The 23707-nt window shown below is 44.6% G+C and overlaps 1 protein-coding gene across 2 annotated transcripts in view; it reads right to left on the bottom strand.

Moving 5' to 3' along the window:
* LOC126419121 (serine/arginine repetitive matrix protein 2) overlaps nucleotides 1-23707 on the bottom strand; it is a 1464442-nt gene that overhangs the window by 146513 nt on the left and 1294222 nt on the right. For both annotated transcript variants that reach the window (XM_050086231.1, XM_050086224.1), the window contains 2 exons: nucleotides 10158-10412; nucleotides 5219-5395 (listed from right to left, as the gene is read on the bottom strand). In XM_050086231.1, the coding sequence (XP_049942188.1) occupies nucleotides 5219-5395; nucleotides 10158-10412 (432 nt within the window). The remainder of the gene's footprint in view (nucleotides 1-5218; nucleotides 5396-10157; nucleotides 10413-23707) is intronic.

Here is a 23707-nt window from a genome sequence, read left to right as displayed (position 1 = left end):
CCCCTTAATGTCCTTGAAAGGGACCTGTATGGAGGTCGTGGTTTGATGGTGTGGGGTGGGATTATGATTGGTGCATGTACACCCCTGCTTGTCTTTGACAGAGGAACTGTAACAGGTCAGGTGTATCGGGACGTCATTTTGCACCAGTATGTCCGCCTTTTCAGGGGCGCAGTGGGTCCCACCTTCCTCCTGATGGATGATAACACACGGCCCCACCGAGCTGCCATCGTGGAGGAGTACCTTGAAACAGAAGATATCAGGCGAATGGAGTGGCCTGCCTGTTCTCCAGACCTAAACCCCACCGAGCACGTCTGGGATGCTCTCGGTCAACGTATCGCTGCACGTCTTCAAACCCCTAGGACACTTCAGGAGCTCCGACAGACACTGGTGCAAGAATGGGAGGCTATACCCCAGCAGCTGCTCCACCACCTGATCCAGAGTATGCCAACCTGTTGTGCGGCCTGTGTACGTTTGCATGGCGATCAGATCCCAAATGGATGTCTGGGTACATGCGCAGGAAATAGTGGCGTTTTGTAGCACATATGTTTGGGGACGGTTTTCTCAACTTATCACCAATACAGTTAACTTACAGATCTGTGCCGTGTGTGTTCCCTATGTGCCTCTGCTATTAGCGCCAGTTTTGTGTAGTGCCACGTTGTGTGGTACCACATTCTGCAATTATCCTTAATTTACGAACATGAGTGTAGATCATAATTGTAAACGCAAAAATATTTCAGGCAAATTCTGTAGGTAAAGTGTACCACACTAGTCAACTGCAATGCCCAATCTAAAGAGAACTGTTCGATGTAAGGACTGATTCAGCAATAGAAAAGTCAAAACAAACTCCTTGGAAATTAAAAGCAAAGGCGTCAATATTAAGAGTGCAGGAGGAATCCCACTATTAAACGCGGAGGAGAGAACGCATAGGTGGAAGAAGTACTTGTCTGATGACGAGATTGTAGAGTTTAATAGAGGTTTAAACATACTTGCTTCAAAATAAACCAAAATTAATTTCTAAAATTATTGGGAGAAGTGACCACCGAACGAATATTCAAGTTGGCATGTAGAACCTATGAGACTGGAGCCATACCATCACAGTTGCGGAAAAATATCACCACACACTTCCAAGATAACAAGGACAGATAAGTGTGAGAGCTATTGCACATCCATCTCATGCATTGAAGTTGCCGAGAAGAGCAATAAAGAATGGAAAGGAAATTGAGGATGAGTTAGATGCCGAACAGTTTAGCTTTAGGAAAACTAAAGCCACCAGAGAGGCAGTCCTGACCTTGCACTTGTTATTTGAACCAAGACTTATGAAATATCAAGAAACCTTCACAGGATTTGTCAGAATAGTAGAAGTGTTCGACAGTGAAAAATGGTGCAAGCTGTTTGGAATTTTCAGGCTGATAAATATGAGCTATAGGAAGGCGCGTGATATTCAATACGTACAAGACTAAAGAGGAAAAAATGGAAGACCAAAAACGAAGTACTCAGATTAAAAAGAATGTACGAAAGGAATGTAGGTCTTTTGTTCCTACTTTCCCGTCTAAATATCGAAGAAGCAATGACGAACATAAATATTCAGGAGCGGAATTAAAATTCAGGGTGGAAGGATATCAGTGATAAGTTTCGCTAGTGACACTACTATGGCCAGTGAAAATGAGGTAGAATTGCAGGATAAGTTGAACGGAATGGCCCCTGAATGAACATACACTGTAGCACGAGAATGAATCGAAAGAAGAGCAGAAAGAGTAGCAGAAACGAAATCAGGAACAAACTCAATATAAAAACTGGGAACCACATAGTTGACGAAGTGAAAGAATTCTGCTACCTTGGAAGCAAGGAGGACATAAGAGGCAAACTAACACAGACAAACATGCCATTCTTGGTCAAAAAAGTCAACTAATATCAAACAACGGTCTTAATTTGAATTTTTTGTTGTAAGGTCTTATGCGACCACACTGCTGATCTCATCGGTCCCTAAGCTTACACACTACTTATTCTAACTTAAACTAACTTACGCTAAGGACAACACACACACCCATGCCCGAGGGAGGACTCAAACCTCCGACATCGGGAGCCGTGCTCTTAATTTGAGAAAACATTTTTGAGAAATTACACTTCGAGGAAAGCGTTGTATAAACGTGAATCATAGGTTGTAGGAAAACTGGAAAAGAGGAAAATCGATGCGTTTGAGATATGGTGCTACAGAAGAATGTTGAAAATCAGGTGGACTGACAAGATAAGGAATGAGATAGTTCTCTGCAGAATCGGCGAGGAAAGAAGTGTAGTGTGGCCCATAAGTCACTTGCCACTAGCAATCCTTAAGCTTCATTCTGCCAAGAATAGTAGCAGCCAGTTGTGAACGTAACTAGCGTTTAGTACCATAAGTCAGTTGACACTAGCAGTTTGAAGTTTTGTTGTTTATTGTTATGTGAGAAACAATGAATAGAAAGTTAACTACAAGAAAGCGTGTATCTGTTTTGAAAACACGGTCATATTTAGTGACGTTTGTGATTTGTTTGCGGAATGTCCTCCAACATCCAACCTCCATCTCGACAAAGGAATCGCAAATTAAAGTCTGCACATAAAGAAGAGAATTTTTATGTTGGCGCGCAACGTTATAAATCTCAAAGAAAAGTGCCCAAGGAATATGGATTATCAAGAACAAGCCTAGGAAGGTTTCAAAAAAACCTGAAATTGAGACTGTATAGGTCTACTTTATTTCGAATCCTATATGAAGATGATCTGGAGAGGTGTATGGAATTCTGTGAGTTGTACACAATCGGACAAGACCTCAACACCAAATCTTACGAAATCGTTCTTTGGAGCGACTAAGCGGCTTTTAAGGTGATTGGCAGAGTGAACAGGCAGTTTACTGGGATTCTACGAAACCTCATGTGGCGATGGAGACAGAGTTAAATTCTCGCGGCGTAGGTGTATGGGCAGAGATTTTCAGCGATGGGATAGTCTAGCCCATTTTTTTTTTTAATCAGAAGTGCCAGATCTGTAAATTACCTAGATATTCTTCAAGAATTGTTATTAGAACAATAAAATGTTCACTTTCTGAAAATTTGTAGCCAGTTAAGGAAAAGCAGATACGGCAACAAGAAGGAGCTCTCCCGCATTATAGAGTTGTTGTTAGAGACTTTCCGAATGAAAACTTCGGTGAATGTATTGGCAGATGATGTACTACTGATTGGCCTTCACGATCCCCAGAAATCACACGCGTGGATTTATCAGTCTAGAGTACACAAAAATGATGTTTTTTTCTGAAATTATTGGTGATTTTGACATTTAAAAGTAAACAAACCAATATTAATTTAAAAACCTGCAGCCCAGAAACATTTGCGACGAAATTAAAATTTGTGAGTGAGTGTTGAAAAGATGCAATGTTTGCTTGGAAAGAATGGAAACCACTATGAGCATCTTTTGTAGGTACATTGAACACTACATGTTTCTGTGTTGATAATAAATTTGTATTTTCATTTGTTTAGTATTGTTGCACTAACGTATTTTTGAAGCTGACTTATGGGCCATCCTTTATACGAAAAACATTGACAAGAAGGAGACCCTGGACAATGGGACATCAGGGCATAACGTCCATTGTACTAGAGGGAGATGTACAGGATAAAAAGCAGTAAGGGAAGAATGAGATTGAAATACATCCAACAAATAACGCAGGAGGTAGGGTGTAAGTGCTACTCTGAGATGAAGACGTTAGTACGGTAGAGGTATCGTGGCAGGCTGTATTAAATCATTTCAGAAGACCGATGACATAAAAAGAATTGGCCAAGTGCAAGTAAGACTCGCGCAGTAAGGGTTGAGTACAATCGTAATTACGTACATACATAGTTCATCCGTCCTGGGAGACGAGAATCTCAATGATTTTTGCCTGTTATCGATATCGATACTGGGGAACTAATGGCCCCTGGAATTCCATGACTGTATCAAAACTTCTACAATAGTTCCACAGACTAGCCCGGACACACAGAAAAAAAAACGCGATCAGGGGACTTAGAATTGTACATGCAGAGAGAGAAGATTTAATGAAACATTTTTTATTTACTCGCTAAAATATGACTACAATTTTCATTTTATATGTATATGCAGTAATGTTCGTCTTTATGCTTTTGACGGATGATGAATGTAATGCATGTTCAAATACAAAAGATATTTTCTATGTGATGTAGTTACAATTTAACAAGTTTCAGATTGTTTTTGCTTTACCTGTATTGTGAAACCTTTCTTCCAGCCGAATTTAATGATTCTAGGTCAACGGGAATTATCCTATAGGTTTTGATGAGTGAATCTGCGAGTACCAAATATGTGACAAAAATGTCCGTATCTTTTGACTGCATTGGCGCAGAAACTTACAGTTTTTACGCCTCCAAGGGACCATAAACTTTAATATGTGACACAAATTTAAACTTTATACGTCAACTTATTCCAAAAAGCCGGCAGGTTTGGCCGAGCGGTTCTAGGCGCTTCAGTCTGGAACCGCGTGACCGCTACGGTCGCAGGTTCGAATCCTGCCTCGGGCATGGGTGTGTGTGATGTCCTTAGGTTAGTTAGGTTTAAGTTGTTCTAAGTTCTAGGGGACTGATGACCTCAGATGTTAAGCCCCATAGTGCTCAGAGTCATTTGAGCCATTTTTGTTCCAGAAAAAAAGGGTCTTAGAAGATGCGTAGGTAGACGGATGTATAAAAAACGGCAAAAAACATTTTTTTCGTGTTATATAATAAAAAATTAACGATTTTCGGAGTTTTTCCTTTACTTGTAGTGTGAAAGGTTGCTTCTTGTCAAACGTAATGATTCTTTGTCAACGGGAAGCACCCTACAGGTTTCTATGAGCGAGTCTTCGAGTGCCAAAATATGTGACATAAATGACCGTATCTTTTGACTGCATTGACGTAAACGCTTAAAATTTTTACGCTGCCAAGGGACTGTAGACCTTAATATGTGACCTAAATTTTAACTTCATACGTCTACCTGTTCCTGAGAAAATGGGTTCTTAATAGTCGAACAAACAGACAGACAGCAAAGCAACCCTCTTAAGTGTTCCGTTTTTTTTTTTACAGACTGAGGAACGATCCCTAAAAATGTGCACTTCGCTCACTACGATTATTTGCGTCATATCGTATCTAAAAAGAGACCACTACATGGTTGTTCAAAACGAAACGCCGCAACAAAATACAGAAAGTACGGCGCTTACCTGGTCGAAGTCTAGCGGCCTCTTGGTGAGCGCGTCCTTGCGGTCTGCGGGGGCGGCCGCCCTGCGCATGCGCCGCACCCTCGTGCTGAGGCTGTCCCACTCCAGGTCTGCGGGCTCGGCGCCGCCCTCGCGGGAGCCCTCCGCCTCCTCGGACACGTACCGCATCTCCTCGCCGATCTGCAAACACGTCAGACGTTAGTCCCAGCCGACAACAGCTCAACTCTCTACGTTTATTACATCTGAGGACATGTCAGTATTAAAAATTTAGATTTATGACCGTTACCTCAAGAATGTCATGCTGTTTGATTTCGTCCTCATTAGACCCATCCATTTTCTGTCGCTACTAAAAATTCAACTGGATTAGATTAGACGCAATGTGCAAAGACCCGTGATGAATATACACTACTGGGTATTAAACTTGCTACACCAAGAAGAAATACAGATGATAAACGGGTATTCATTGGACAAATGTATTATACTAGAACTTCACTTTAGTACATTTTCACGCAATTTGGGTGCAAAGATCCTGAGAAATCAGTACCCACAACAACCATCTCTGGCCTTTATAAGGGCCTTGATACGCCTGGGCGTTGAGTCGAACAGAGCTTGGATGGCGTGACAGGTACAGCTGCCCATTCAGCTTCAACACGATACCACAGTCCATCAAGAGTAGTAACTGGGGTATTGTGACGAGCCAGTTGCTAGGCCACCATTAAACAGACGTTTTCAATTGGCGGGTGAACTGGAGAATGTGCTGGCCAGGGCAGCAGTCGAACATTTTCTGTATCCAGAAAGGCCCGTAAAGGACCTGCAACATGCGGTCGTGCATTATCCTGCTGAAATGTAGGGTTTCGCAGGGGTCGAATGAAGGATAGAGCCACGGGTCGTAACTCATCTGAAATGTAACGTCCACTGTTCAAAGTGCCGTCAATGCGAACGAGAGGTGACCGAGATGTGTAACCAATGGCACCCCATACCATCACGCCGGATGATACGCCAGTATGCCGATGATGAATACACGTTTACAGTGTGCGTTCACCGCGATGTCGTCAAACACGGATGCCACCATCATGATGCTGTAAACAGAACTTGGATACATCCGAAAAAATGACGTTTTGCCATTCGTGCACCGAGGTTCGTCGTTGAGTACACCATCGCAGGCGCTCGTCTGTGATGCAGCGTCAAGGGTAACCGCAGCCACGATCTCCGAGCTGATTGTCCGTGCTGCTGCAAACGACGTCGAACTGTTCGTGCAGATGTTGACTCAGGGATCGAGACGTGGTTACACGATCCGCTACAGCCATGCGGATAATATACCCGTCATCTCGACTGATAGTGATACGAGGCCGTTGGGATCCAGCACGGCGTTCCGTGTTACCCTCCTGAACCCACCGATTCCATATTCTGCTAACAGTCATTGGATCTCGACCAAAGCGAGCAGCAAAGTCGCGATACGATTAACCGCAATCGCGATAGGCTACGATTCGACCTTTGTCAAAGTCGGAAACGTGATGGTACTCATTTCTGTTCCTTGCACGAGGCATCACAACAGCGTTTCACCAGGCAACGGCGGTCAACTGCTGTTTGTGTATGAGAAATCGGTAGGAAACTTTCCTGATGTCAGCACGTTGTAGGTGTCGCCACCGGCGCCAACCTTGTCTGAATGCTCTGAAAAGGTAATCATTTGGGTATCACAGCATCTTCGTCCTGTCGGTTTTAATTTCGCGTCTGTAGCACGTCATCTTAGCGGTGTAGCAATTTTAATGGCCAGTAATGTATCCTAGAACACGCAGAACATGTCAAAAAAAACTGATGTTGTTCCTGGCCGCTCCCGGCCACACATCCTCTGCGCTTTGTGGACGCCAAATACTACGCTGGCTCAAAGACCAGTGTTTCCCCAGCACTTGCTGGAAATGAAATTCTGTGTGTCCTGCCAGGAAGCAGTATTATGCAAAGGAATGCTATTAGTGGCAGCAGAAAATAGTCAACATATGTGTCTGTATTATGCACCGAAGTGTGAGAGGCCGCACGCCTGTATTTTGAAACAATTTCGAAGAACAACGTGCAGTTCGTGAAGTCGAGAAGGCCGACAGCACTGGCGGGTGTTTGAGATGAGTTGTGAGCCTTGTGGAGTGGGGACGGTGATGAAAGAGTAATAAGTACATCAGCTCGGGAGTAAGGCATTCTCAGTCGTCGATAAAGGTCTTCCGCTAGTATGGAAAAGTTTCAAGATGTTCGTAAATCGGTGCCTATGAGTGGGTGGGAAAAAAAAATGCGATCATCACCTTAATAGCCTAATGGTCCACGTACGGAATCCAATACAGCACCGATTCTGCGTGGCATGGATTCAGTAACTCCTTGGTAGGTTTACGATGGTGCGTGGTGCTAGGTGTCTACGTACAGGTCACAGAACTCCCGTAAGTTACAGGCCGGTGGTTTGTAGGCAGAGAGATGGCACCAGACAGCGTCGGTTCCGATCAGGAAAATTCGGTGTTCCACGTATAAACGTGAGATCACTATCTCCTCAAACCACTGTAGCACGATTCTGAGGTTGTGAGAAGGTGTTGCCGGCTGGTAAGACGTCAAACATGAGGGTACGCAGGCGGTCCACAGTAATGTTGAAGTAGTGTACAGCTGTGATGAGGCTTTCGGTTAGCACCACAGATACCATGGACAACCAGGTGAATGTCCCCCATATCACACTACTGCCCCCACCGTCCTGTGTCCATACCGCGGTGCACGTTTCGAGCAGCCACTCTCCTGAAAGACGGTGTTCCCAGACATGACGATTGACCTGGTGTAAGAAGAAACAAGATTCACCGCAGCAGCCGACATGTTTCCACCGACTGAGAAACCAATTTAGATGATCCCGTGCCCAATACAATCTTAACTGCTGTCGTTGCTTTGGAGAGGTCTTCCGATGCAGAGACCCGTTTTCAGTCACGTGCGCTGAATGGTGTGCTCCGAAACACGTGCCTGCACGTCATCAGTTCAGCTGTGCTTTACAGAGCAGGCCAGTCTCCGACCTCCGCATTCTGTGACGAGGCTTGCATGTCCAACACTTCGCCACTACCTAGTGGCTTCACCGTCTTTCGACCACTTTTCATACATTCTCACGACAGTAGCAAGCAGACAGCCGACCACTTTCGCTGTTTCCGAGATGCTCATTCCCAGGCGCCGTGACATAACAGTCTACCGTTTGTCAAAGTCGCTTGTCAGCGGATTTCCCATTTTCGGCGGCCCATGTAATCTCTAGAATGATTCTTCGCTCGTCTCTGCAGCGGCTACATACTTTTCTTATCGGGTATCGTGTCCACAAGGCCACCATGCAGCATTTAATATCGCAGTGGGCAGTGGTCGTAATGTTTTCGCTCATATGGCTGATAATTCCCTTACTCTACGTGGTTCACTACTCACACAACCGTCTCCACCTAGAGAATGAAAATAATAAAAAAAGAAGTACTAGTCATCGATGAGTAAGAAATTCGAAGTCAGTTTACTGCACGTAACCGTGTGTCTTTTAGGAACCAATAATAAATTCAATAGCGACGCGTAGCATTAAATTTTTGGAACAGAAATTTTTTGTTATGTGAATTTAACATGTAATTAAAATGAAATGAACACCCCTAGCTGCATACAGGCGTTGATATAAGTCAACAGGGACAGTTGAAAATGTGTGCCCCAACCGGGACTCGAACCCGGGATCTCCTGCTTATATGGCAGACGCTCTATCCATCTTTTTTTTTTTAACCTCATTTTGTTCGCTTTAGTTCGTTGCATCTGCGGACGTCATAAGACACCCGTTTAAGTTCGTCGTTGATCGGTTAACTCAGTTTTTTTTTATTACAGAGGGCAGCTAACCCTCTGACCGAACACGCTGAGCTACCGTGCCGGCTGATCTCCTGCTTATATGGCAGACGCTCTATCCCAGGGGTCTCCAAACTACGGCCCGCGGGCCGAAACCGCGAGAGCCGGCAAACCGGCCCGCGTTCGCTGGCCGGACACCCCCGGTATCCGGCTCGCCAAATATTTGAGGTGGTACCTATACTGCCAACAGTTGAGTTTCGAGGCCTATCGCGACCAATACACTGCGACATTGGCTTTGCTACTCGCTACAAGACTACATAACTAAACTTATTGTTGCGACGCTTGAAATAACAATGCGTTGACATACTCCACCTCTGTTACGTCTTGCAGTAATAGTGTTGCTAACAATGATTTTGAGATTCCGTTAACTTTGGAGGACGCTTTCGTGAAGAATGTGCAGTGACATACTTTTTTGTCGGTGAAATTCGCCAGAATAAAATACGCCAGAATTTCGGTCAGGTACGTCCACCAATCAAAATTATGTAATTAAATAAAAATCGTAGTTCGTTTCAGTACTAGCTATTCCCTCAACCTTAGATTTTTGCGATTTCATCTTTCCTTTAGCCTTACATTACGGTGATCATGGAGTGCTAGGGTGCTTTAATCCCACTAGGTATATCTTGGCCCTTATGACTTCGTGAGTCAATGCGGCCTGCGGACTAAAAAGTTTGTAGACCCCTGCTCTATCCATCTGAGCCACCGTGGACACAGAGGATAGTGCGACTGCAGGGACTTATCTCTGGCACGCCCCCCCCCCCCCCCCCGTGAGACCCACATTCCCAAATTATTGTCCCGCACTACATTCATAGTGCCCCTGCCCATTATTATATAAATTTAACATGTGTCAATGACGTGTATTTTACCCTGAAGTAAAGATTAGCATGATAACAATGAAAAGTACTGTTATAAGATAAACGTACTGTTATAAGATAGTGAGAACAATATGAGCACTGTATGCTGGAATTTCGCGTAGGAGCCGCTGGGAGTGACGGCATTGGTTCTTCCTGCGCTCCCGGCATCCCCCACCCGCAGTGCCGAGCTACGGTGCGCGCGCAGTACGGGGTGCACTGACCTTGACTCCGTCGGCGAGGTACTCGACGACGTGCTCGTCCTTGAGCCTGGCGTGCCTCTGGCAGCTCTCGTGGCGCACCTCCTTCTCCTCCTCGCCGCCGGTGTGACCGGGGTCCGGCGCTTCGTCGTCGCGCACCTCCTCCCGCTCGCGCGTCTCCCTCGTCTCGGTGACGAGCCGGCCGTCGGGCTGACGAGCGCTCTGCTTGAGCACGTCGCTCGTGTCTGTGACGCGCACCGCGCGCACCGAGCGGTGCACCTGCAACACGCCAAGCGTCTCTCTCACATTCGTTTCACACCATTCAACTTGTGCTGCCACGCTCAGTCATCTGTAATTTACTTTTGTACTTCGTGTTTGTCCCCACTTACTGGTACACAATTAAACTTAAGTACCTGTTTTCCCAGTAATCACTTAATCCTACGTACATTACCCACATCTTGTGCTCCCAAATTTCCTTTCTCTCTTTATCCTCTGCATGAATGAGCGAGTTAGTGTTATGCTGAAATTGTCTATTATATGGTAGCAATACAGTATCTGACATCTTGGATATTCGGGAATCCAGCCGGATGTTCGTGTCGTTCTCGCACGATATTTCAACAGCGTACCTCGCTGTCTTCTTCAGTTGCTACCTCAGACTGGTCCTTGGGTCTTTTTTTTTCGTTTTTTTTTTTTTTTTTTTTTTGCACTTTTCATTCTCTGCCCAGAGGGGACAGAGCGGGCTGTTTTAGGGCTTGCTATTTGCCCTTTTCAGCCATGGGTTTGTACATTTTATTTTTAAACAATTTTTACATTTGTCTTGCTACATAGTGCAAGTTTCCTTTTGGTCATTAACAATTACAAAGATCTTTAGATATTTTAACATTTACAATGGGATTTTAAAATTTCAATGATATTTTAGCAGTTTTAGTGATATTTTAACAAATACAATGAGATTTGGACAACTACAATGATATTTTAGCAATTTCAGTGGTATTTTAACAATTTGGTTAGTATTACATTACCGTTTCGTTTTTCTTCAGTTGATTTTGCAATTCATTTATTCTTTGTCGTTAATAGTTTATAATTACAGATATCTTATAATATGGGCAACTGCTTATTCTACTATACATATGCATTTGTTTTGTATTTCTTATTTAGTGTACAGAGCGAGGGAGGGGGAGTAGAGGGAGTTGGGTTAGATGTATTTTGGTGGTTCTTTGTGGGCCATGTTCTTGTGTGTTTAGTGGTGTTTGTGTTTTATGCTTGAGTCCTTTCGTCTAGGTGTGGGGGGATGGTGGTGTTTGCTGTTAGTGGTGCTAGGATTGGGGCGAGACCGGGGTACGTCTTAGCTGTGTTGTGGGCGATTGTGTGGGTGGGTGTTGTGTATTTGAATTTAGGTTTCCTTTTTGTTCTGTGGTTGACTGTGATTGGGTCCTCCATGTCCGGTATTTTGTTTAGGATATGATTTCCGTATCTGGCTCTCATTTTGGCTAATCTGGTTTGTAGTGGTTCCATTCTGGTTGTCTCATATACTTCATTGCTTGGTGTCAGATACGGCAGCCTTGCGATACTTCGTGTTAGTCTGCGTTCTGTGCTGTACGGTCTTTTTGCAACCGGTGCATGTATTCCTCCCAGGGGGGCTGCAGCATACTCTAGAATTGGACGAATGAAGGTTTTGTAGGTATGTAGTGCCGTTTGAGTGTTGCAGCCATGGAAGCGTCCTTGCACTTGTCGTATTAGGTTTTGTCTGAGTCGGGTTTTGTTAAGGAAGTACGTCAGGTGGGTTTTCCAGTTGAGATGTTTGTCTAGGTATACTCCGAGGTATCTAGCTGTGTCGTTTAGTTGTAGGGGGCTGTTCCAGAGGGTTAGTCAGATGTCATGTTCGTTCTGTTGTTTCTTTTTTGTTAAGTGTCTGTGTCTGAAGAGGACTGTCTGTGTCTTGGTTGGGTTAGGTCGTATCCTCCATTTTGCCATCCAGGTTTCTAGGCGGTGGAGGTATGTGGTCGTTTTTCGTTGCAGTGTCGTTGTGCGTAGTTCCGTACACCAGTAAGCCGTGTCGTCTGCGTATAGTCCCATTTCTTCGTGGGGAGTCGTTACGGTAGGTATGTCAGCAGTGTAAAGTGTGTACAGTAGTGGGGACAAGATGCCACCTTGGGGGACGCCAGCTTGTGGGGTAAAGGCTTCTGATACCTGATTGGCGACGTGCACCCTGCAGGTCCGGTTGGTGATATATGTTTGGATTATCCTGACTACTTTGGATGGGATGCCGGTGCTGATTAGTTTGAACAGCAGGCCCTGGTGCCATAGTTTGTCGAAGGCCCGTTCTATGTCCAGGAACACTGCGAGTGTACAATGTCCCTGGTTGAACCCTTTGGTGATGCTGTCTGTCAGTTTAAGGAGGGGGTCATTGGTCGAGTGGTTGTGTCTGAATCCTGCTTGTGTGAGGGGGAGTAGGTTTTTCGTCTCGACATAAGTCCTTATGCGGTCCGTTATTATTCGTTCGTATGTTTTCCCTATCACGTCCAGTAAGGATATCGGTCTGTATGATTTTGGGTCTGTCCTAGGTTTGTCAGGTTTAGGTATCATGATAGTCTTGCTTGTCTTCCAGTTTGTTGGTATTGTCTCATTGTGTAGGCAATAATTAAAGATAAGGGATAGGATGGGAATTATGACGTGGAGGGGGGCTTTTTGTAGGTGATTTCATTCTGTCCTGGGGCGGAGTTGCGTCCTGAGAAGATTGCGTTTTCTATTTCTATGTCTGTGATGTCTTTGGTGAGGGCCTGCTGTTCTTCGGTTTCAGTTGTTGGGGCGTTTATCAGAGTTCCTAGTTGTATGTCTACATGTCGTCTGAATATGTCATCAAATCTGTTGTCGTTCGGGAATGAGTATACGTCTTGTAGTGTTTCTTTAAAGGCTGTTGCTTGCTCGAGGGGGCTGTTGAAGGTTCATTGTTTACTGTCAGGGTGTTGGCGTGTGTTTGGCGTTGCCCTGTGAGTGTTTTGAAACTCTTACAGAACTTGCCCCCACTCCTGTAGTCCAGTTTGCTGCATGTGTCGTCCCATTGTCGTTGTCTGTGTTGAGATATTAGTCTTTTGATTCTAGCGTTTATTCTGTTCCATTGTCTTTTTAGGTCTGGATTGTCGTCTCGTCTCATCTGTCTCTGTAGTCGTTTTTTCTGTCGTATTAGTTCTAGTGCTGCTTCTGGGATGGTGGGTTTCCAGTTTTCTACTACTTTGGTGGGGATTGCTTCCTGGACCGCTTTGGTGATAGCCGTTTCAAGTTTGTTGGTGACCAGATGTAAGTCGTCTTCGTCAGTGATTGTTATAGGAATGGGTAGCTCACGGTTGATAGTGTCCTGGTATTTTTCCCAGTCTGCTCTATTGTACTGGCTTATTGTTCTTCTGTGGGGATGGGGTGGAGGGGGGAGGTTGGCGGATGTGGAAAAGAGGATGGGTAGGTGGTCGCTGGTAATGGAGTCTCCGATTCGGGGTAGGTGGAGTGAGTTGTGTAAGTCGGGGCTGTGTAGGATGTGGTCTGGGGCTGAGATACCCCGGTGTCCTATGAAGGTAGGTTCATCTAGTGGAAGTCGAAGGGTCGGGTCTGTGGTCAGGAGGTCAAAGGTCTGCGCCCGTTTCCATTGTCTACTCTGTCGCCAAGTCTGTGGTGTCTGGCATTAAAGTCTCCTACTAAGATAGATCGAGGAAGTGAAGTAAAGTACTGGATGAACTGGACCTGTAGCGCAGTCCCTGGGGGGTTATACATGCACGCTATTTTGAGTGTTCGCCTGTTGTTGTCTTTTATCTCAACCGCGATGGCTTCCGTGTTGTCAAAAGCAGCAGGGAGGGTGACCTCTTTCGCCGCAATAGTGTTGCTGACGTAGATAGCCACCCCTCCTCTGCCGTCCTGCCTGTCTTTCCTGTATGTATTATATTTTGGGAGATCGCATTTGGTTCCGTCTTTGAGCCATGTTTCGGCGAAAGCAGCGACGTGTATGTTTTCTTGGTGGAGCATGTGCATTAGTATGGGGCGTTTGGTTTTAATTCCTTTCGTGTTTGCGAAAAGAAGGTTCAGGTGATTTACTTCACTGGCTTCGTCCATGTTAAGGGAGGGGGGTAAGGTGGGCGGGTGGGTGGGGTGTACTTTCCTACTTCCTTGTGTGTGTTTGTATTACGCGCTGGTTGTGGTGTCGTGGGTCTTGCGGTGGTGTGGGAGAGGGTGAGCGGGGTCGTGGTGTGTGGTCGTGTTGTGGGTGCCACTGTGTTTGCAGTTCTGGGTCCCAGCGGTCTGTTATTGTTATGTGGAGTGAGTTTCTCGCTTGTGTGGCGAACATGCCCTTCTGGAGGATTTGCTTGGAGGCTCTGTCTATGGATCTTTTTACTTCTTCACGGCGGTCTTGAAATAAATCCAGCAAGACCGTTGTGAGGAGTCTGATGAGGTCGTCCTTCAGTACTGCCTCTTCTGGAAAGATTTCTTCTGCTGGGAGGGGCGCTGGGCCATCAATTGTTTTGATGGGGGCCGTGGTTTCACTGCTGGAGGCCTTTTTTGGGCGCTGGGGGCACTTGTAGGACAGTGCCGAGTGTTCTCCGCCGCAGTTGGAGCACTGTTGCCTCTCCATTTGTTTGCACTGGGAGAGGCTGTGGGCGCCTGCACATCGCGCGCATTTCACTTGTTCAGTGCATTTGGCTGTTGTGTGGCTGAATGTGAGGCACTTCCCGCACTGTGCCGGTTGTGGAGGGGGGTCATGTGGGGGTTCTGCGGCTCTTCTTTTGTAATCTATCACCGCGCCTTTCGCCAGCATTTTGTCCACTGTTTGCGGGTCGTGCGTGATGACCCTGTATTTTTCAGTTGGGGCGTTATTTGCCTTTGAGGTGATTCTCCACGCAGTCTTTACTTTCAAGCCCTGATCGCGGAGTTGTTGGATGACTGAGTCATCTTTGGTGTTTACCGGGATTTTTTTGAGGACGACACTTAGGGATGGTTCTGATTTGCGTCTGACTGTACCCCTTCCGTCGCGGGGTTTTTGTGGTCGCACTTCTGCCTCTGGGTAGCCTGACTCTCTCTATATTCTTCATTTTAATGTCTAGGAAGGCCTTGGTTCTGTGGTCCCTGGTTACGGTAAGCTGTTTAATATTGTCTTTGATCTCCTGCCTGAGAAACCTGCGTAAGAGGGAAGCTAGATCTGGTTGCGTGCATTCCGCCGGAAGCCGCGTAATGACATACGTTGTGACATGGAAGTTGCTGAGGGGCTCAGAGTAATTGTTGGGGCTGCTTCGTCCCGACGAGGTCGCACTGGGAGGGGAGTGTGGTCTGTAACTTCCGTCAGGCGATTCTGATGAGTCGCCGTTGTCACGGGGCGGTGCTGGTGGGAGGGGCAAGTCCAGTATTTATGCCTGGGAGGAGCTGGGCGTTCCCTAATCGGTTCGCGCCGAGTCGAGTGTTCCCTCTGTGGTCTGCGTTCATACTCGGCTTCAATGGACCGCTCCAGTCGCGGATGTTCTGACTGCCGTCGGCGCCCGTTCTGGCCGTCCTCAACGGATGTGGTTGTCATCTGAGATGTGTCAGACCCGATTTGAGATGTTGGGTACTCTATCTCCTGACTGTTACTATGATTTCCACTTCTGTTTCGTGCTGGGCGCTCCCTAATCGGTCCGCGCCGAGTCGTGTGTTCCTTCTGAGGTCCGCGCCCGCCAGACGCGGCTGCATTGTCCCTCTCTGGTCGCCGGTGTTCGCTCCGCCGTCCGCACCCGGCCTGGCCGTCTTCTGAAGTCGAGTTCATGATCTGGGGTGTGTCAGATCTGGTCTCTAATGTCCGACACCTTGTCTCCCGGCTGTTCTCTCGGTCTCCACTTCTATTTCTTGTAGAATCCCGGAGTGTCCTGCGTTGAGTTTTCACAAGCTCAAGCGCTGGATTCCAGGCAGTGCTGATTTGGTATCCAGAGTCACGGTTGATTAGATTATCTGTGACCTTAATCTCAATGGCTTCTTTAATGACACTGTCCCAGAAGCATGAAGAATTACAATACAATAACTGGCTGTCCGCTGCGGTAGCAACAGTGTAGCCAACGTAGCTTTCTCAGTTAAAGCAAAGAGATTTGTGCTCTTTTGGTAGTCATTTGACAATAGTTAAGTTGGTGGCGGAAAGGACCCCTCTAGTCTCTTCCGGCTAACTCGGGGAAGTTCGTTGAAGGGAGAACGTGCTCTCGGCACTCGGGACGGGACCTTCGGTGAATGAAGACTGTACTCTCAAGAGCAACTTGGCGTTGGTGAGTGTGTTAATGTGTGATGATGTGTAGCTATTCTGATGTACATGTTTCATTTGCTAGTCAATTTTAAAGTTCGGAAGTCGAATCCTTATATCTTTCAGAGGGTAATTACGAGTATGTTTTCTGTATTTAGTAAGATTTTCCGGTCCTTGCTTTGTATAGCCAGTGTAGTGGTGTAGGAAGTTCGTTACTCCAGCACATGTTTCAAATTCAATTACCTGACATCTCTTGTAAATGGAATGTAAATGTGAACGTTTTTCGTGTGTGTGTGTGTGTGTGTGTGTGTGTGTGTGTGTGTGTGTGTGTGTGTGTGTGCGTGCGTGTGATTTCGTTTCAATTTTAAGATTGTGTAGCATTTTTCATGCCACGTGGTGGTGATTTCACCGTGTGTAATTTCAGTACCATCTTGAATAAGTATTATTCTTAATTCCGCGTGATGTTCTTTTGATGTTTGTGTCTATACGGTGTGTTCTTCAAGTTTTGTCGAGTCTTAGTAATTTTCCTTTGTTCATGAATATTCACGGCGTTTGTGGGTGTTTCACGACAGTGTAGCTTAGTTCCATGTTCGTGGTGATCCGGATAAATATCTTTGTCGGAAAGTATTCCACAGCATTAGTGTTCACAATAATCCAATCATAGCGACAGGGATGAACTTCTGAGTCTTTAACTTATTGTGATGGTCCAAATTCTTTTTATCTCTGTTTTTGTGTGTGTGATTAGTGTAAGTTTCTGTGAACTTTTCCCATGAGCGCCTTAGATTTCCTTCTGATTATCACCGCAATGTACCTCAGCACTCAATATTATAAGCGAGTTAATTAATTAAATAACCGGCAACACCAGATGATAGTTTAGAATTACTTTGTGAATTGTTAATATGATGTTTTATTTTAATTAACTATGTTAAACTGTGATGACTGTTTCTCAGACAAACCCCTCCTCTTTTGTAAGATTACCTGGCGTTTCTGAAGCGCAGAATGTACGACTTATACTTGTAGACTTTTCATTATCTTTTTTTTTCTTTTTTGTTGAGGCTTAAGCTTCTACTTCCTCTGAATTATCTGATTTATTGTTTGTGTTTAAATTGTTCCCATGTCTTCATTCTATATATTCACTTGGATCTTTTTATTAATACTAACATGTTAATTATGCTTACTAATTCAGTGATTAATTCACCTCATATCAAATTTTCTCAATTTTAATTAAACTGGGTGGCGATTCAACAAAATTTTATGACACACGAAACCTACAGTAGACTGCAGTGTTCCATAGTGACTAACTTCTCCCCAGTTTCTGTTTGCAAATCGCTTTCCAGATAACCATTCACCCATTAATAACCACTTACAGCGGCGAGAGGTAGCCGTGCGGCCTTGGGCGCCTTGTCACGGTTCGCACGGCTCCCTCCGTCGGAGGTTCGAGTCCTCCCTCGGGCATGGGTGTGTGTGTGTGTGTGTGTGTGTGTGTGTGTGTGTGTGTGTGTGTGTGTGTGTGTGTGTATGTGTGTTGACCTTAGTGTAAGTTAGTTTAAGTTAGTTCAATTAGTGTGTAAGCCAAGGGACTGATGACCCCAGCAGTTTGGTCCCATAGACCCTTACTAAAAATTTACAAATATACCAAAAACCATTTACATGCCAGTAGAGCTCAGTGTGAGACATGTTGCAACATAGTGTTTCATGGCGAGAAAAAGAAATGAAACAAAACTTGCTTTCTTCATACCCGACATTTTGTAAACAATAGATGCAGGTGAACAGGCGGATCCCGTCTTCCTCGATTTCCCAAACGCTTCCGACACTGGACCACAACGCGTACTACTAACCAACCTTCAGTCATCTGAGTATCTTCGCAAATATGCGACTGCTTAGAGGAAGGTTTGACCAACAGAATCCAGCACATTACACTTAGCGGCGAATGTTCCACAGAAACGAAGGTAACATCAGATGTGCAACAAGGAAGCATAAGAGGACTCTAAAGCTCGCAGTATACACACTTCAACAAAAGTTTTGCATCAACCCTTTATTTCGGAATTCATGGCACACGAAACAAAAAGTGCCTTTGAGGCACATTTCTATATAAGTATCTTCATTAGCAATCTGTCGAAATCGCCAAATCAACAAAACAAACGTTTACATCTACGAAATCGTCTGTTTCCTATGGGGAGTTTTTCACAGCGCTCCTGAGCAACGTAAGAACGTAGTGAAAGATCCCCCTGCTCGGATCCAGGTTTGCATTCGTCGTGAAATACAATCGACAAGCTGATCAACCCCTCCTGGGTCCAAATTTTGTCCACTCTTCAATGGAAACTCGCCGAAAGTCGCACAGAGTAGTTGGTCGTTTTCGATTTTCAAAAGCAGTTCTTTGCAATCGATCACACATTTGTTCGATTTGGTTCATGTCTGGGAAACAGAGAGACCACTCGATCCTGGTGATCCTAACATGGTGAATGAAACTGTCCGCGATAACGGATTCATGAGCATGCGAGTTATAGTCCATCAAGGTGAAACCGTCTCCTGAAAGTTGGCGATACGGTCCTACTATTGGTTGCGAAATCTCGTCCCTGTGCCCTCAGCAACCACGAGAGGTGTACGGTGGCCCCATGTAATGCCACCCCAGAACTTCAGTCCACCATCGCCTTGTTGCACATATGCAGTGCAATGTTGGAGGTGTTCGATTTTACAGGGTTCTCTCCAAACATGTCTTCTGCGCTTATGAGTATAGTCCGCAAACAACACCCTATGTCAATCCTTGGGAGTCCGTTCTGCACGATTTCTTGCTCATCTGTAACGGAAACCATGGTATTGTGGAATACGACGTTACGCTCACCATGGTGATCGGCAATGGACATTCGCTTCATGCAATAGTCTCCTAACAGTATGATGCAAAACATGACGTCCTGTAGCCTCTTCTGACGCCGAATTCAGCTCTGGAGCATTTAGCCCACGGTTCCTTTGACTCGAAAGTTTACCGGTGCACAGGTCGAGCAACTTTCCTTGTTGACAAGCCTTGTAAAACGTGTAACATGATGATGCGGACCCGATCATTGGTCGCCATTATTCTTCATGTCACGATGGACGTTGACTCTACTGATCCACAGGCGTATCTAATTCGGCCCTGCTTTACTTTTAACTGAAATGCTGCAGTCCATTAGGGTGCGGTGTTCTACCCGTAGACAGCGATCGTGGTAACTATGTGTATGTTTACAAACAACGTTTGGGACCACCTTCCGATCGGTACAGGAACAGTCATAACAGCAACACACCTGCACGTCATACCGGAGTGAAGCAACACTTTTGTTGATGTGTGTATACAAAAGATTTATCAGATAGCATCCGCAGCATTACAAGACTGTTAGCCGACGATACTGTTATCTACAGGAAAGTGACATCATTGGAGGATCGTAAGGAATTGTAGAAGTACTTGGACAAAAATTTCACTTGGTGTAATGGCCGTTCTCTTAAACTATTGATAAATGTGAGCTTATACTTATAACCAAAGCAAAGGACCTTATACTGTCTGATTAAAAATTGGTGATGAACATCTTGAGCGCGTCACACCACATAAGTATTAAGAGTAATACTAAGAAGCGATAAAAAATTAGACTACCGCTTAAAATCAGAATTACGGAATGCTAATGGAAGGATCTGATTTTTTGAAGCATTCTAGAAACTGTATCTGTAAAGTAAATCACATGTAAGACGCTGGAGCAATCAATGCCGCAATATTTTTTTAGTGTTTGGAGTTTTTTGTGAAGTAGGCATGAGAACAGACATCGAAGGAATTTATAGGTGCTCTGCTGGGATCGTAACAGGTTGGTATAGCCGATATGAAAGTGTAACAGAAATGCTCGGGGAACTTAAAAGGCAATCCTTGGAAGAAGGTGACGTAGTTCTTGCAGAACTCTGTTGCGCAAATATGGAGAATCTGTATTCAAAGATGACCGTGTGACCACTATGATGCATCCGACGAATATCTGCCGTTGACATCAAGAGGAAAAGATAGAGATTAGGGCGCGCACGAAATCATATAAACGGTCATTTCTCCCTCGGTGAATATGCGAGTGGAATAGAAAACAAAACTGCTAATATTCGTACGATATACCCACCGCGATGTAATGTACAGTGACCTGTGAAGTATTTTTGTGGTTATAGATGTAGTGTAATTTTCTCGACGTCTTCCATCACCTTTTGAAGAGAAACTTCTGAAAATCGTGGCACAAGACCGCACGTTACAGAAGCGCTATTAATGGTGGCTGCAAATGGTCACTAAAAATGCCCGCATTCTGCTCTTGATTCTGATTGAATGAAAGAGCTAACTGTTACGTAATTTTGTTGGGCGGTTTGGAGCACGCAAGATGGCAAGTCATGGACCTTTTTTTGGGAGGGGGGGGAGTTTGTGTTTCAATGTGTTTATTACTCCGCAAGTCGGGAGTTAATGCCGCTTCGTGAAACAGTTGCTTTTTCGCTACGGTAAGAGTAGAAAGCTTATATTTCGGAAGCCTACAAATCATATGATAGTACGTTCCTGTCTATGGGTATAGAACTGTACACAGGCACTTTCCTGTTCATCTTGGCGAATTATTCAGTTTAGTGTGCGTGGATTAGCTCAGTAGCAAGTGGTCTGAGAGCAGTCTATGGAGCCTTAGCTGGAGGTGGTACTGGATAAAAGCGATGCACTTGTCAAGTATTAACTGAAACAAATAAATTCAATTTTCTTCCTTGGAAATTTTAGTGTGGTGGTTGTTTGGGATTCTCTTCCTATTGGCTTAAACTGTATTCTTGTTTTGTTGTTGTGAAGATAATCGACCGAAGTTACTAGGAGCCAGCTGGAGGCGGTGTCTGCAATGTTAGCGGAGTGCTTCTTCCAGTCCAGCGGTCGATTCCCGGAATTTTCCTGAAAACAGTTGTACAGCTTCTGATCTTTAATTGTTGACTTTGGACTAGTGGGTATTTTAACCCTATTTCGCAGGTCAAAGCGAGGCAGGTGATATTGTGGATACAAACGAAAGGGGCAAGAAGACAATAATGAAACACGCAAATAATGCTAATAAACATAGTTCCAGAAACCAGTGGTCTCTCTGAGACACATCTGATAACATGAACAGAGGCTCTGAGCATCCAAACTTCAAATATGCTCTTGAAAAACACATCACAACAGTATTCAATTGAACGGAGGCTCCAAACAGTCTCCTCATCGATGCCCATACACGTTCAAAAATCCTAGACGTGTTCCAGATGGATTGGCAACCATTCACAGTGGGTTACCAGAAGTTATCGTCAGTATAAATAGAGCTGTAGCACTCCAAAGCTTTGCAATATCTCAACACAAAAATATCTAAATGGTTCAAGCCAGGGGACATGAGAGGCCATGGTAATGTCTAGCCACGGCAAACACACTTGCTGTCGGTGCTTCGTGCTTCGTATTCCCAAACAGCCCCCGTGAAAGTGTATCGGTGTACCATCTTGCATGTACCATATACGATTCCTTTTACCATAGCCGGCCGAGGTAGCCGAGCGGTTTTAGGCGCTTCAGTCTGGAACCACGCGGCCGCTACGGTCGCAGGTTCGACTCCTGTCTCAGGCGTGGATGTATGTGATGTCCTTAGGTTAGTTAGCTTTAAGTAGTTCTAAGTTCTAGGGGACTGATGACCTCAGAAGTTAAGTCCCATAGTGCTCAGAGCCATTTGAACCATTTTTTACCATAAGGAACGTTATTAGACTAACAGTACTGTGGCATTGGCATGATTGCTCTTGTACATACTTCGTATTGGGGAAACCATTGCATTCCGGCACTAAGCTTATTTGAATTATTTTCTTCTTTTATTGTCCTCTAGTCACCCCTTTCGTTCGTTTGTACCTACACTGGCAAAGAAAGAGGCTACACTTGTCACTTTTCCGAAAACCAGTAATTGTTTCCCATGGCGGCGCGTGGTGTGTCATGGCGTGGCGGGTGAAATTTGCCTCAAAAGTGCTTGCAGCCTTCCTCTATAACGAGGAAAAGTATGGCCCCCTGTGATGTCAGCCTTGAACTAGATGACGCTTCAAAACAGCAAGGTTTCGACATATGCGAAAAAAAGTTCATATGAGGCGTAAGGCGTGTTAATGATAGCACATTGACGCCAAATTTCACCAGAATTCTGCCCAACGCGTCGTATACTTGTCATACGATTGAAACAACGTCACGGAGTTGCGGGGTTTCGTCATGATTTGGACGCGCGCTAGAATGTTACGTGATATTAGTTATTTGATTATTATTTGAGAATTCCCAAGGTAAAATTATTCCTTTTTAAATAGATGTAATAATGACTGTCAAATTTTGTTTATCAAATTGCCGATTTGAGCAATAGCTATTAAAATGTAAAAAAACCAATTTATGCTTACACTGTGGGAATACCTGACTTTTAGGTATAGCATCCAAATTGATTATTAAAATTTGGATAGTAAAAATTATGCAATTCTTCATTATGGCCATTATATATTTGGTATTGATGTCGTTGGGTTCAGAAAACTTAGCCCATCGGTAACACTACTCCAGAAACCTGTAATGGTTTGGTCACTATATAAGCTGAAATTCTGGGCGGATTGAAATCTTTAATTAATTATATTTTCTTAATTAATTACGTTTGAGCCAAAACAAACTTGTCTTGGAAATAAGTAAAAATTGCTCTACAGTTTCGAGATAATCTAGTTTCCTGAATCTATATATTAGCTCACTGGATTGTTATGGATGCCTTCTAGATCGAAAGCGTTGAAATTTGATAACTTTCGAAATAGGTCCTAGATGAGTTCCAGCAAAAGTAACGAATACAAAACTTTCAGAACAATGAATTGCATAATCTGAATAAAAAGGTTTCACAGGGGAAATTAATTTGCGTTTGTGAATTCGTGTAATATGTTCTCAGATAACGTATTCTACCATCAAAGTTTTTGGGAAGAATAACAGCGAGTAAAGAAAAAAAATAGTATAGACTTGAGCTGTTGTGGTTGGGAGTAAAAAGACAAAGTATGTTGGCGGGGACCAAACTTCCTTTCTCACAGTCTGCCTCTAAGACCCTCCCCCTCCACTTCGGCAACACTCTCATTTCCACCCACGCACCTTGGGTGAGCACTTTAAAGATGTACCTGCTCAGGGACTTCAATTTGGAAGGGGATACCACAGAGCTGCTGAACCGCCTTAACGAGTCTGTATTTGCAATGCTCATGATGTCAGATGTAGGAGATATTAATATAAAAAACTATGGTACTTTGCTTATTTTCATTCTGTTACGTCATATGGGATCATATTATGGGGCAACTCGTCAAACCGAGCAGAAGTCTTCAG

The sequence above is a fragment of the Schistocerca serialis genome, chromosome 1 (assembly GCF_023864345.2).
Source record: "Schistocerca serialis cubense isolate TAMUIC-IGC-003099 chromosome 1, iqSchSeri2.2, whole genome shotgun sequence".
In the NCBI taxonomy this organism is placed as follows: domain Eukaryota; kingdom Metazoa; phylum Arthropoda; class Insecta; order Orthoptera; family Acrididae; genus Schistocerca; species Schistocerca serialis.
Note: the sequence above shows the minus strand (reverse complement) of the source record. Positions and strands in the feature narration are given on the sequence as shown.